Raw genomic sequence first — 15,892 nt, 5'->3', positions numbered from 1 at the left:
CATCTGCAGTCTTTCTTGTGTCTCCATTGTGCACGCATTAAAATGACAATAGTTTGCATAGTTTTGTATTAGAAAAGCTTTGAAAAAAGCATTTTCCATCAGTGATTAGAGAACTTACTGCCTTTTGTTATTTTGTAGATCATGTAAAATAAATATCAGCTTTGAATATCAGTTAACTAAACCAGCCCATAACCCAGGACTTGAATTGTTTAACAATGAGGAAATGACATGAGATGTCTGACTTCCTAATTACTGATGAAGTAGTGAGAACCCTCAACACATCATACTTAAAATGTATGTTTTAAAGCTCAAATCCATTTCAGTTATAGTTTTAGTCTGACTTGAGATGGGGGAAAGTAATGTTCAATTTAAGACTTCCGAAGGTTGAGCATTGAAGACCATTCTGATCAGCAGGTGTTGAATCATTCATCATTTCTCCGGTGCTAAGGTGATTGAATCGCAACTCTTTTTGATTCCAACTGCCTGTTTTATGTTGTCATTCAATATTAAAACAGTGATTCTTTCTGACTTGAGTGTCTTCTCACACAAGAGAACTTCGGCTTGCAATGTCTGTGCTGACCATGATGCCAATTTAAACTAATCCCATCTTCCTGCACATGGTCTATATCCCTCCATCCCCTGCCTTTTCATTTGCCTATCTAAATGCCGCTTAAATGTTGCTGTTGTAACAACATTTGAAATTGCATTTGTCTGGGTTTTATTGTTTTCTTTATTTATAGCTAGAGAACTATCAGCAATGACTTCTCTCCCTGTGCACACACTGTTAACTCTGGTTTCTCTTGAGTACCTATCCTTATTGCCTTCCTATTTTCAACTATATTTTGCTACTTGGTAACAAAGAATGGAAACCAGGTGTTTAGATGCAATTTGAAGTATAGTGTGTACAACATTTGTTTCGCACTCATTTCAATAGTCAAATAAATTTTTCATTTCCTGTTATGTTACAGAATGCTGAGACACAAATGAGTATTGCTGCAATGCACAACCACATTAAAATAAATATGTTGGAGTTTTTTTTCAGGCTGCCTCTATAGATTTATGATAGAGTTGATGAATGTGTAATATTTGTATTGAATTTTGGCCAATTTCTCCAGTATGAAACGAGTTTCTTCATGAGTATTTGTTCTTTTAACAATTCACTGCAGTCCCTGCCGTTGCATTTCAGTAATGGTCTTTCTCTGTTAGTAATAATCCAAGATTGCAGCCTTAGCTATTTATTAGTGAAGGAGGCTCAAGATGAATGTATTTTTGCAATAAGAGCATGGTATACCTTTAATATTGTAAGTTGTTTGGAAATTAGAGCAAATTTTCTTGTCCATCAAAAGTAAAAGTTAGGATTGATTTTACAATGATAATTTAATGACTTTAAAAATGAAGGTCAGAAATAGGCACGTGGAACTTGAATTGACTTTTAATTTGTTTTAACATGATAGTGATGTAGCATTAATCATCTGTTCTACCTTCACCCTGAAATAGCTTGAGCCGACAACTGAGTGAAGTTTTCATCCAGTTACCCTCACGGAAGGAGTTGCCTGAATACTATGAGCTGATCCGAAAACCTGTGGACTTCAAAAAAATTAAGGTATGAACAGTTTTGTAAAACTTGTTCTTTTTCCTTCTCCAACTTGCAGTGAATTGATTTTAAAGTACTAATCATAACCATTTAACTTTTAAACTGACTTGAATTGCCATTGTGCTCTAATGAATTGAAAGGTGGAATTTTTGAAGATTTTCATTTTCCTGTGTACTATTAAGTAGTCATTGGATTCTCGGTTAAATATTTCAAGCTATATTTTAAAAATTCATTTAAAATGTCCTTTTAAACATATTAATTAAATGGCCTTTCTGGAGGGAAGTTGAAATACTATATTCTGTTACTCCAGATAAGTCCACTTTAAAACTTAGTGGATAATAATATTAGTTATATTTTCTTTCCACTTAAAATTTGTATATTAACAGGGAGAGATCCAAACCTGCCACAAACTGGCCAACTAACAGTCTGACTTAATCCTCTCACAGTATCATAACTTACTGTCAGTGTCTCAGGCTCTTCCACTGACATTCTTGGATATACCTTGTCCAGGACCACCATATAGCCATGCAGGGCTAAAGTGTAGCTCCAGGAATCTTCAACATTGAATCCAGCCCCCATGCTGTCATGGCACCAGGTCAAAATTGAGCAAGGAGATATCTTAATTAATGACAGTGAAAGTGAGCAGTTAATAAAGTTAATTTTATCAGATGAAAGTGAGCAGTTAATAATCAACCAAAGTGGTGTGTTGCCCTTTATTACAAAGGGTTGGGGTGCACTTTATCACAAGGGTACTTACTGTATGTAAGGCTTGTACAGCACAACTCCAGTACTGTTTGCAATTTTGGTCTCCATACCTAAGGGAGGAAATGCTAGTTTTGGAGGCTGTGAAGTACAGAATCCTACAATGATGGATGACCTGTGAAGAGACAGTGAGTAACTCTGGTTGTACTCACTGGAGTTTATCTTGTGGAATCATTCAAGGTCCTGAGAGCAATTGATAAGGTATCTGCAAAGAAGGGGTTTCCTAAACTGGAGAATGTAGAACAAGGGATGTGATCACTGGATTACCAATTAGGCATTAAGGACAGATGTGCGGAAACAGGTTTTAAATGTTGGAAATTCTCTAACCTGAAAAGCTGTGGATGCTCCATTTTTAAAGTATTCAAGATTGAGATTGTCAGCTTTTTAGACACATGGGAAATCAAAAGATGTCGTCAAGAGGCAGTAAGCTTGAGTTATGGGATTGTCCACAATCTTGGTAAAAGGAACAGCAGGTTTCAGGGATTCGTTTGATCTACTTCTGATTTGTACTACTTGCATTCAACTAATGAATCTGTACTCCCATGCTGAATGAGTTTGGAAATAGTGTCTAGACTAACAAGAGCAAAGAACGTCAACATCAGTGGCTCAGTAGTATCACCACTGACTGGCACAACTAGCTGTCGTGAATTGTCCAAGACTTTGTCATGGCTGCCAGACAGGGTCTTGGGCAATTAGTAAGTGAACCAAATAAGAGAAAAACCCACTTCACCTCATCTTTCCCAGTCTGTTGGTACGGGTATCCACCACACGGTCTTTGTGGGGATGAGCCCTTTTTACTTAATAAATGGTTACTGTGAAGGTCATAGTCCTGGATGGTATTAAGCCTGTTAAGTTTCTTTGAAGTTGTCCTTGTACAGATGGAGTGGCAAGAGAAGAGCGTTTATCACACATCAAACTTGTGCTTTGTAGATGATGGAAGTATTTTGGAGAATCAGCAGAATACACAGCCTCTGACCTGCTTGTCCAGTTAAGTTTCTAGTCAACTGTGACCCAAAAGATGTTGGTTGTAGGTGACTCTGTAGAAAGGCAGGTAAACCAACATCTGAATGTCCTCTCCCAAACCACTGTTCTCAGCATTGATGTCCTAATTACTCAGTCTGGTCACTGGATAAGCCTTGTCTTTCATGGTGCCCAATACCACATTCCTGAATTCTGAGTTCTGAACACTGAGTTTTGTCACAGGAACAGATTATTAACTGGACAGAGGAAAAGATTCAAGAATGTACTCAAAGCCTCCTTGGGGAAAAATTGCAATAGCCCCAGAACTCTTGACCAAAGTGGAAAAGGAACATTCATAATGATATTGAGAACCTAGACCCCAAGCATCGGAAGCGCGCAGAAGCCCTGCGTAAATGGTAGGAGTGCACCTCGCAAACTACTCACTTGCCCATTTGTGGAAGAGTATACATTTCCCACATTGGTCTCAGAACCCAGAAAACTGAAGTGGAAGCAAATCATCCTAGATCCCTAGAAGTAGAAGAATGGTAATGTTGTTGAATGAATCTCTTGTTTTAAGATGGCCATTATCTGTCACTTTTGTGGAATGAATTGTACTTATGTCTGATTGTGGCTCACATCTTGCTGCATCATGGAATTGAACATTGCACAATTATCAACAAATATCCTAATGTATTTGAAGACTGAGGTTTTGGTTCCACCAGAATTATTGAGCTCTAGACCTTATAGTCTTGGTCCAATTGTGGACAAAATAACTGAACTCCAGAGTTGAGGTGACTGTCCTTGACAGCATGGCAGCAGTCCTTGTAAAAATCAAAGGCAATTGAAATCAGGGTGGATTCATACTTGGCAAAAAGGATGGGTGTGTTGGAATCCAATCATTTTAACACCAGGCTATCACTACAGGGGTTCTTCAAGACGGTGTTCAAGGTCCAATTTCAGCTTCAATGATTTTCCTTCCATCAGTAGGTCAGAAGAGCATGTTTTCTCATGATTGTATAGCCTTCACTTCTGTATAATGAAGAGTACCTGCATTTAGCAAGATCTAAAAAGTGTTCTGTCTTGGGCTACTAAATTACAATCAACATTTGTGCAATGAGAATTTATTTTCTCATGACAGTCAGCTTTGATACCGTGGCAAAATACCACAGCATCAGCATCCTGGATGAGAATCACCTTTGACCAAATGCTTAACTGGGCCACCAAAATATATACTGCAGCTACAAGGGCTCTGTATTCTGTACTGAGTGACTCCTTACACCACAAAGGCTGTAAGTCAGGTATAATGGAATACTCTGCAATTAACCTGGATTTGTGTCACTGCTAAAGAAACTGCGTGGCATCGCATACATTACTTTAAATATTTGCTCCCTCCACCCCCCTGGATGCTGTGATTGCATGGTTGCCATCTGTAGGATGCACTACAACAACTCTAGGCTTCTTGGACAACACATCCCAAGTCTTTAACCTCAATATATGAAATAACCTCGGTCTGCAAGTTATCCTCCAAACCACACACTTTATTGACTTGTGAATATAATGTTGATGCTTCATTGTTAAAACTCTAGATTTCGATAGTACTGAAAATGCCTTCAACATATTAACTGCTACAGTTCAAGGTGATACTTCACAGCACTTTATCTAAGAACAATTAGGTCAGTCATTAATGGCTAGTTGTGATCAACGTGTTATGATGCAGAATCTGAGATTTAATACCTATCATGATAAGATATCTTTATTAGTCATGTGTACATCGAAACACAGTGAAATGCATCTTTTGCATAGTGTTCTGGGGGCAGCCCACAAGTGTCGCCACGTTTCCAGCACCAACATAGCATGCCCACAACTTCCTAATCTGTACACCTCTGGAATGTGGGAGGAAACCAGAGCACCCGGAGGAAACCCACGCAGACATGGGGAGAACAGATAGAGGCCGGAATTGAACCCAGGTTGCTGGCGCTGTAAAGTGTTACGCTAACTGCTACACTATCATGGAATTGAATAATCTGCTAAATTGTGCCAATACTGAAAATATGACTAAGAAATCCACCAGATCATTTTTTATATTTAAATAAAAGTCCTGTTGATTCATTTAGGTCTTCCAGGGAACCACAACTTCATTGTTTGGCAGTTGTTTCTGTTGCCCTTGGGTTCACTGGTAATTGGAACTAAATTCTGCCTTCCAAGAACAAATGCAAAAGAAGAAATTGACATTAGTGGATGAAAAGTTTATGCTGTAAGTGAAATTTTTAACTGTACATCAAATCTGTTGAATTTGCCTAGGACCGTATTCGCAACCATAAATATCGTAGTCTCGGAGATCTGGAGAAGGATGTAACGCTGTTATGTCATAATGCTCAGACATTCAATCTGGAAGGATCACAGGTCAGTGTTTATTTATTTAATGTTGGATTTTATTGAATCTGTTGTGACAAGAAATAGATTTACAAAATAGCTGTAATCAGAGCTTCTGAAGGGACTATTAGTTGTTGGAATCCTTCCACGAAAGGGTACTCGGATCTGTAAATGATTAAGAAATACAACACTTCAGCAATTATTGAAGTTTATTTTTTTCCAAAACTGTTATTTCCAAGCAACTAGAAATGTATTTTCTCATTTATTTACTGCATGTCACACGTGCTGTAATGTCTATATTTTAAAATTGAAGCAATAACCATTCTTGGTCTTTATATCTCAAACTTTAAACTTTGAATTAGATTTGCTGATGGAAACAACAAGGTGTGAACAGTAGATCAGTACAGATGACTTGTGTTATGGAGAGGGGGGTAACATGATTTTTCGTAATGCAAAGCAGCGTCATCTACGCATGCATGAAGAAACGTGAGTTGGAGGGGAAATTTATTTATTTACATTTTTTTCAAATAAATTCCAGGATAGCAAATTTTATTCTGTATCTCAAATTTTTGGGTGGTGATTTATGAATTCTAAGGGTGAATTTTCATTACCCAAACGGCTGTAAGGCAGGGGTTGCCTGTATAACTGGTTTCACTTGAGTGAAGAATTTCAACTCGTCACATGAAAGAGACTCGATTTGAATTAATATTAAACCTGGATTAGCTTCTGTAATGAAATGTAAGTATTAAATAAGGTTCCATTATCTAATGTGGAGTCTCCAGATTCCCTTCCGGTTATGAGAATGCTTACCAGACATACCTCCTCTGTTTAATATTGGGATATAGGAAGTAAGAAAGGTGTATTGCGAAATTAGCAAATCCACATCATGCTACATTTTGCACTAGAGCCATACTGTTCATTCATTTATTTACGGGCAAAGTGTTAAAACTTTGTAATGCAGTTTTGCTTGCTTTTGCAATTAACTATGTAATGTATTGGTTATAATAGCTTTTTGAAGTAACATTTTTGCATTCCAGATTGGAATTTCCTATCTAATATGTGGGAAAACAACTTAGCAGAGATGCATCAGTTTTAATTAACTATTATTAGCATGTTAAATAGATATGGGGAAAAACTAGGTATGATTTCTGTAGAAACAAGAGTAACACAAACGTGAATTTATATATCTCCTTTAATGCATTAAAACATCATGGGGGTTTTTCACACAAACGAACACTAAGCCACAATAGAAATTATTAGGGCAGATGACCTAAAGCTTGGTCAGAGAGAACTTCTAACAAGGTCCTTGGAGGTGAATAGGAAAATGTTTGGGAAGTAATATTCCCTTTTGAACTTGGTACTTTTGACCTATTGAGTTAATGTTGGCTCCCAACAAAGCAATCCCATATTTTGTTCCTCTTTATTTCCCCCCTAATGTGTTCTCTCTCAAATGTCCATCAACACCCTTGATTCTCTTGCCACTCACCATTACTATAGGTAATCTACAGTAGCCAAGTAACCTTTCCCCTTTAGGAACATGCAAAGGAACAGCATGCGTTCGCAGGGAGAATGTGCAAATTCTCCACAAGAAGCACCCGAGGTCAGGATGAAACCCAGGTTGCTCTAGCAGGTCATTTGCTCTGATTGTTCATATTGTGCCATGGTGTTCGCTCTTGTGGAAAAACCTTGGGATAATCTAGTACATTAAAGTTGTTATATAAATCCAAGTTTACTATTTTTTTTTTCACTTGCCACCAACATCATTAATTTTTTTTATATATACAGTGGCATGCAAAAGTTTGGGCACCCCTGGTCAAAATTTCTGTTACTGTGAATAGCTAAGTGAGTAAAAGATGACCTGATTTCCAAGAGGCATAAAGTTAAAGAAGACACATTTCTTTAATATTTTAAGCAAGATTACTTTTTTATTTCCATCTTTTACAGTTTCAAAATAACAAAAAAGGAAAAGAGCCCAAAGCAAAAGTTTGGGCACCCTGCATGGTCAGTACTTAGTAACACCCCCTTTGGCAAGTATCACAGCTTGTAAACGCTTTCTGTAGCCAGCTAAGAGTCTTTCAATTCTTGTTTGGGGAATTTTCACCCATTCTTCCTTGCAAAAGCCTTCTAGTTCTGTGAGATTCTTGGGCCGTCTTGCATGCACTGCTCTCTTGAGGTCTATCCACAGATTTTCGATGATGTTTAGGTCGGGGGACTGTGAGGGCCATGACAAAACCTTCAGCTTGTGCCTCTTGAGACAGTCCATTGTGAATTTTGAGGTGTGTTTAGCATCGTTATCCTGTTGTAGAAGCCATCCTCTTTTCATCTTCAGCTTTTTTACAGACGGTGTGATGTTTGCTTCCAGAATTTGTTGGTATTTAATTGAATTCATTCTTCCCTCTATCAGTGAAATGTTCCTCGTGCCACTGGCTGCAACACAAACCCAAAGCATGATCGATCCACCCCCGTGCTTAACAGTTGGAGAGGTGTCGTTTTCATGAAATTCTGCACCCTTTTTTCTCCAAACATACTTTTGCTCATTGCGGCCAAGAAGTTCTATTTTAACTTCATCGGTCCACAGGACTTGTTTCCAAAATGCATCAGGTTTGTTTAGATGTTCCTTTGCAAACTTCTGACACTGAATTTTGTGGTGAGGAGGCAGGAAAGTTTGGAGAAAAAAGGGTGCAGAATTTCATGCAAAGAACACCTCTCCAATGGTTAAGCACGGGGGTGGATTGATCATGCTTTGGGTTTGTGTTGCAGCCAGTGGCACGGGGAACATTTCACTGGCAGAGGGAAGAATGAATTCAATTAAATACCAACAAATTATGGAAGCCAATATCACACTGTCTATATAAAAAAAAAAGCTGAAGATGAAAAGAGGATGGCTTCTACAACAGGATAACGATGCTAAACACACCTCAAAATTCACAATGGACTATCTCAAGAGGCACAAGCTGAAGGTTTTGCCATGGCCCTCACAGTCCCCCGACCTAAACATCATCGAAAATCTGTGGATAGACCTCAAAAGAGCAGTGCATGCAAAACAGCCCAAGAATCTCACAGAACTAGAAGCCTTTTGCAAGGAAGAATGGGCAAAAATCCCCCAAACAAGAATTGAAAGACTCTTAGCTGGCTACAGAAAGCGTTTACAAGCTGTGATACTTGCCAAAGGGGGTGTTACTAAGTACTGACCATGCAGGGTACCTAAACTTTTGCTTTGGGCTCTTTTCCGTTTTTTTGTTATTTTGAAACTGTAAAAGATGGAAATAAAAAAAGTAATCTTAAAATATTAAAGAAATGTGTCATCTTTAACCTTATGCCTTTTGGAAATCAGGTCATCTTTTATTCGCTTAGCTATTCACAGTAACAGAAATTTTGACCAGGGGTGCCCAAACTTTTGCATGCCACTGTATCTATTAATAAATCAAGAATACTTCATTGGTGCACCACTGTGCCCCCCATTTTTGTATGGAGTTTATCTGCCCAATTTCAAAGAATTGACAAGGACTTAGAATAAACACAAGCTATACCTAGACGAATATTTCTGTAAGCTTTTTGCAAATCTGAAAGTAGCACAACCAAAAAGGGATAAAGTTGTGTTCTTAGCAGAAATGCTTTTAAATCTGAATCTGAGATTTTTTTTAATAGCCTAACGTACTAAAGAATATAGAGAAAAGGTGAATATTTAAAGTTAAGTCACAGTTCACCTATGATCTTATCAAATTGCAGAACAGGCTCTAAGATCTAAATAGCCTACTTATGTTCCTATGTTTCTGGAATCTAAAGGTTGGCTGTTCAGTGCAGCACTGAAGGAATATTGCACTGTTGAAAGTACCGTCTCACTATAGATAAGGTCATCTTACTAGCTGAGTTTAATGAAAACTACAAGATTGCTTGAAGAGCAAGGGAATTCTTCCACTGCCCCAACCAACATTTAGTCCTTAACCAACCCAAAATCAAAAGTATTGCTAATTTATTAAACTGCTTTTTATGGAAACCTACTGTGTAATTGGTCAATGCCTACTTTCTATGAAGTACTTTGTAATATCCCAAGATCATTAAGAACTGTATAAATGCAAACTAATTCCTCCTTTGAATCTGATCTTCTATTTCTGTTCAGATTCCTAGTTCATGTACTTTATCCATAAGGATTTGTTAATGCATTGAGAGTTTGAGAGAGAACTGCTCTTTAATAAATAACAATTCTGAGTTGTAGAATGAGTTCAAGAAGTAGAGAAATGTTTTGTTCAAATTCCACATCAAATTTAGATCAAACTCGAGAAATAATGACAGACATGTCAACTTTGAGATCAAAGGTTGGAAAATAAAGTTTAATAGCTATATCCAAACTCTGCTACATTCCAATTATCAAAACTCTAATCAAAAATCAGTGTCTTTTCTCTTGTGTAATTACAGATATCTGTTGCCCAAAACATTGGATTTCTTAGTGATGAGAAAACATTATTAAATCTAAAGTATTGGAAAGGGGAAAGTGAAATAATGAATTTTCTGACCTTTATGGTCACCTAGCCACTTCCATTTATTTGTTAGAGGCTTGTGATTACTATGGGAATTTTCTTAAAACTTGGAGAAATTAACTTCTTGAAATTTGCATTGTGATTTGTAATCATAAATACTATGTAATGTCATGCAGTTTTCGAAACACTTAATTACATTTTGTTTCAGCACACTTAGTTTGACAAATGTCACTGGCCCACTGAAGTTCAAAACACATGATAGTAGTTGTAATGAAATGTTCCTCCTTCTCTTTGAACCTTTTGTCTTATTGCAGATTTATGAAGACTCCATTGTTCTTCAATCAGTATTCAAAAGTGCAAGGCAGAAGATTGCCAAAGAAGAGGAAAGTGAGGAGGAAAGTAATGATGACGACGATGAGGAGGAGGAATCGGGATCCGAGAGTGAGTCTGAATTGTTACCTTTAACCATTTTTACTTTTAGTCAACAGAAGAAACTATCGGACAGATTGTGCTGGCCTATGGTCCCATAGAATATCGCCTACGCCTTGTTCACAGGTTAGGCCATCTTTTTCATGCCTGTACAGTGCAGATGAGTTTGTCAGAAGATGGCACATCTTGCCTCTCTCTCTGTCATTTAATCCACCAGCAGAGCACCAGTATACTGATCTGATGGGCCAGGTGCATTTCATATCTGCACCTCAGCTTTATGCCGGGAATGCCTGAGAAAAGTTTTGTGGCCCCATACACTTAATGAGGTCACTGGCTTTTTTTAAGAAAAGTAAGTGGTTTGTTTAATTTTATGATTTCTGCTGTGTTCATTTTAAGCAAATTCATTTATTAGTTCAATTATTTAAATCTATTTGAACTGATTTTAAATGTTTCTGATTATAAGAGATATTTAATAATAGTTTAAAGGCCTTTGACAATAGCAAGTTGTCTGAAGGTCATCAGGGTGCAGGGCCTCAGGATCTGATGCACAAGGTCCGGTGCTGTTCATAGCCTGTTTTCCTCATGGCTGGTGTGGCAAAAACCTTCGAGGCAATTATGTATGTGGTGGTCCTGACTGAACATCAGTTCACAGAATGGTTATAGTACAGGAGGCTGCCACTTGGCCCATGAAGTCTACACCAGATCTATTTAAGGTCATTAACGTTACTACCACCACTCATCTCTCCTCCCAAACTTCAATTGAATATGTCACCACTATTGCCCTGGACAGTATGTTCCATACCTTGTTATGTGAAGAAAAAAAAATTCTCTTGCTTTCTTGGATCTTTTGCAGTCACATTCATTCAATGTCCGTAGTTCTTGATCTCTCGGGCTGAACTAGTGCTTCATAGAGGTTCATCAGGATTACCTTGCTCTTACCCTCTGCACGTGTTCATAAAACCAAGGATCTTTCTCACTGCCATTTTCAATGAAGTATACACATATAGCCACAGAGAATTCAGTTTATCTATCCCCTTTAGAATTGTGCCCTCCAGTTCATCATGACTATGCTCAATATTCTTACCAATAGGTGACAGACACTGCATTTCCAACATTAAATTTCATCTGTCGTCTCTCTGCCCATTCCAAGACCCTGTCTATATCTCCTTGAAGTCTGTTACTATCCTTTTCATAGTACACCATCTCAAAATTGGACATCTAAAAAGAATGCTAACACAAAGTTGCAATCTTTGATTAGTGTTTTATTAGCTAATCTCAGTGACTATCACAATTCAACATCAGTTGTTAAAGGTAAAAATTAACTAATAATTGATACCAGCATCATTTCAGAAGTGGGTAATACTGCCTGAAAAACTTCGACATTTTTGCAAAGTGACACAACAAATGGATGTTGTATGTTTTTCAATGCAGTGTATGTAGATGTCAAGAAAGTTCTTGAAATTACACATGAAAGATTTCTACACAAACTTGCAGCCATAACTATCCTAGTTAAAATTTAATAAGTGTCCAGGGAACGTTCTGAAGGAAAGGAAGTTCAGGTGGGGACATATACCAATTGGGTGTTTTCATGGTATTAATACTGCCAGCTGTACTGACTTGTTCTATATTATTATTCTGGATTGAGAAATTTAATACAAGTTATTTTAAATCGCAGATGATTCTGGCTTTGGAAGTGATGCAGAAAGGGCTAAAGATTACTCTTAATGCTGATGGCTGAGCTATGAGTGACAACTCATTGATAAATAGGTTGCTAGCAGTTGCTTTCCACATTGAAAACTTTCTTCCCTCTTATGTCCATCCCATAGGATTTTAGTCATTATGCCACAAATATTGAGTAGCCTGTTGCCTGGCAACATCCTGGATCTAGATGAATAATCTGATTGTGTCACAGACATAGCTTTGCATTGTTTCGAATCTCAGGTTGTAATGTTGATATGAATTATATTTAACATCGTAGAATGAATTTGAAGTCAGATCATCAACCAGTATAACATTATTTCCAACAACTGTTGGTCAGCTCTATCTCATTGATGTTTCAATGCACCTTATTTGCCATCCACTTCCAATACTACTACTAATCCTAACATCAAAACAGTCTGATATCAAACCAACATCCTTAGCCAGAGTGGTTTGATACACAGACTGAGTTCAATTGAATAAGCAATGCAGCCCATTCGTTAATGTTTATACAAAATCTCTAAAAGAGAAAGTGTGATTTAGCTTGCAGAAAACTAAACTTTTACAAATGGATAGAAATCCCCTGTTGTCAAATAACAGAATATTGCTCGATGTTCCGTTGCTGTAAAAAGTTTTCATCTTGGTCATCCTAACCCCTCCTTAAGCCTGATTTCTCCAAGTTCCAAGAAATTTTCCATAAATGCACTTTGTCTTTTACTGGGCAGTTTAGATTCTCCTCTGTCTTTCAAGGCAGGAAGGGTAAACTTAATTGAAATGGTCTTAGTTTTTCCTGTAGATTGCAGTGGGAGTCAAATGTCTACATCGAATAATAGAGCTCCAGAGTTGTATTATAAAGCATCTTCTGTCCTTGTTATATGACATGGAGCAATATGTTTTCAAAAATATGCAATATTTATTTTAAATTGTCTTACTCAGCACATATTAAGTACTATTTTTAAAAAAAAGCTGAGAACATCTTAAAGTCATGTGTTGATATTTGTGATGCGTTTCAACACTTTTTAATAAAAATAGACTGGAATTTCAAGAATAAATATAATTTTCTGTATAATGCAGCAAAATCAGTCAAAGTTAAAATAAAACTTGGTCGAAAGGACAGTGACAAAAGTCGTGAGAAAGGAAAAAGTAGGAAACGGCTGGTTCGTACTAAAATCAAGCCCGTCATTAGTGATGATGACAGTGATGATGACCAAGATGACAATGTAAGTTTTCAATTAAGGTGACTTATTATTGTAGAATTTCGTTTGAAAGGCATTCTGAAATTTAGAAATGTTCACTGTGCAAACAATTTATATACAACCTAGTAATGTTCAGTCGAGCCATTACAAAATGACCAAGTTACCACACTCATGTATGTGCCTATAAATTCAAATTAGAGCAGCCAACATCATTGTTACTGCTAAGATCATTTACACGTAGCAGACATAGTTTTCCTGTATGTTGTCCGTCTGCTTGGTATTTCCATAATGTTTGTTTTCTCCCCAACCCATAGTCCATTATGAAAAATTGTAAGTAAGGCGATCCCATGTTTTTCCCATTGTACTGAGCCTTCTGGCTTGAAAACATATATCAATTTATTTAAATATACTGTAGCGCTTTAGGTGTTATACATGTCTTGAGTCCATTTGTAGTGCATGTTCAAGTAAAGTTTATTTTTTATATGCCCATCTTGGACCCTTAAATGATTAATGGCCCTTCCCATAACAAAAAGAACTCTTCTGTTTATTATTAGCAATAAGATTATATTTAATAAAATGACTCTAAATTCTTGTTTTATGTTGTGAGTAAAGAGTGAGGAAGATTTCTGTTACCTCTAGAAATAAACACCAAAATGTCCTTTTTAGTATTTTTTTTAACTGGCCCTAGATTCACAGGCTGCAAATGAGGCAGTGGTAGAACAACTGAACTTGCATTCTGTTGGAATTTGGACTGTATAAGAGCAATTGTTTCAAGAAAGGCTTGGCTCTTCTACTGAAATTGGCCTTTGTCCTGGCAGAACAGTATGTGAGATTTTCTGCCAAATTTTGATTGTAAATATTCTCAAAGTCACAAGTTTTTATATAAAAGTTTTTACTATTTGCATCTATATAAATGTTCTTCTCCCTCTCCTTGCGTTTCTAAAGTGTGATGCATGACAGTGGGATGAAAGCAACATGTATGAATCAAATCATGGTCATAAGGACATGAAATGCAACCTATAAAGCAGCAAAACATAAACACTTGATATAAATAATCCAGGTGCCTCCACAGCCAACGTATTGTTTTAAATACCTTCATTGGCATATTTGAGAATTGACTGTACCAATCTACCACACCTGAGATGGAAATGCTTATTAGGTTAGGCAACATAAGTGCAGCAAGAAGTGGAGTTAACATATCAGGTCAAGATTAAGATCTAGTCACATTGAAAGAAATATATTAATATACAGTTATAAAATTAATTTTCAATGAAACTAGCAATCCTAAATGTCAAAGGCTCCCATTCCATCAACTTTCTGGAAGGTTTCATTATTCAAAATAGTTTGTCTTTTCTCATAATTCTGAACTACAAATAGTCTGGTATTTAGATATTCAATAATTTGATTTTCTTAGATGGAATGAATCTCAATATCTCTTTTTCAATTGTTTAAACATTCTACTACCACTTGACATCAGCAGCAATGACTCTAAATTAGCACATTGTGTGAAATGTGTATGTTTTCTGAAGTACAAAAGTTTTGTCAGATCATGTGCCTGTGTTTCCAAATATAGCATGCCTTTATAACTAGAAGTATTTTATAAGTACTTATAGTTCATCATGCCAACTAGACTTCTTTAAAGAAATTGATTCTCTCAATGGCAGGTGTTCTGATGATCTCAGAAGTTGTATGTATTTTTTTAAAAATCAGATGAATATTATGCCAAATGTGTCAAGATTAAGGTGAAAATGCTATTTGGCGTAGATATACAAATGTTTTCATTTTCATGAAAATGTAAAACTTTTTTTTCTTCCTCAGGACCAATCTGATATCAGTGGAAGCGAAGATGAATGAACTAATAAGAAAAATGTGAATTGCTTCATGGACAAATCTTTGTTTCTGTAACTTTATCAACTGTTTTGTTGCACAGCTATCCATAATTTCTCCTTCCCTACTTCACCCTTCCTCAGCTTGTCTTTTTTACTGAAAAGTAAATCTGTTAGTAGAACAGTATATAATCTTTAGTTTTATGTAAGCATGACTGCAGTAAAATAATTTCATAGCTATACATCTGTTTGCATCACCATATATTTGCTTTAAGCTTGTCAAAATGAGTAAAATTGCTTTTGAATTGTATCAGTTTATATATACATTAAAATGACATCGTTTTTTTTGTCCTGAAGGTCAATGTCTCCACGGCTTTAAATCCTGACAAATAAAATTCAAGTGGAAAATTTGTTTCATATGCACATCCCTTTTTAGTTTAATTTGTTTTTGAAAATATTGTTTTGCAACCAGTGCTGGTAATAAGCTTTTCCTTAAGTGTACTTAATTCTTGCTTTCTTTGCACAATGTCTTTGGTGTAACTGATTGCCCAAGGCAAATAAAATCTATTTCAGTTG

The 15,892-nt window shown here is 36.6% G+C and overlaps 1 protein-coding gene across 3 annotated transcripts in view; it reads left to right on the top strand.

Moving 5' to 3' along the window:
• smarca2 (SWI/SNF related, matrix associated, actin dependent regulator of chromatin, subfamily a, member 2) overlaps positions 1-15,892 on the top strand; it is a 111,593-nt gene extending 95,701 nt beyond the window's left edge. For all 3 annotated transcript variants that reach the window (XM_052019371.1, XM_052019372.1, XM_052019370.1), the window contains 5 exons: positions 1,498-1,603; positions 5,618-5,719; positions 10,482-10,608; positions 13,369-13,514; positions 15,309-15,892. In XM_052019371.1, the coding sequence (XP_051875331.1) occupies positions 1,498-1,603; positions 5,618-5,719; positions 10,482-10,608; positions 13,369-13,514; positions 15,309-15,344 (517 nt within the window). In that variant the 3' untranslated portion in view covers positions 15,345-15,892. The remainder of the gene's footprint in view (positions 1-1,497; positions 1,604-5,617; positions 5,720-10,481; positions 10,609-13,368; positions 13,515-15,308) is intronic.

The sequence above is a fragment of the Pristis pectinata genome, chromosome 7 (assembly GCF_009764475.1).
Source record: "Pristis pectinata isolate sPriPec2 chromosome 7, sPriPec2.1.pri, whole genome shotgun sequence".
NCBI classification, from domain to species: Eukaryota; Metazoa; Chordata; class Chondrichthyes; order Rhinopristiformes; family Pristidae; genus Pristis; species Pristis pectinata.
This window is presented reverse-complemented; position numbering and strand designations above follow the sequence as displayed.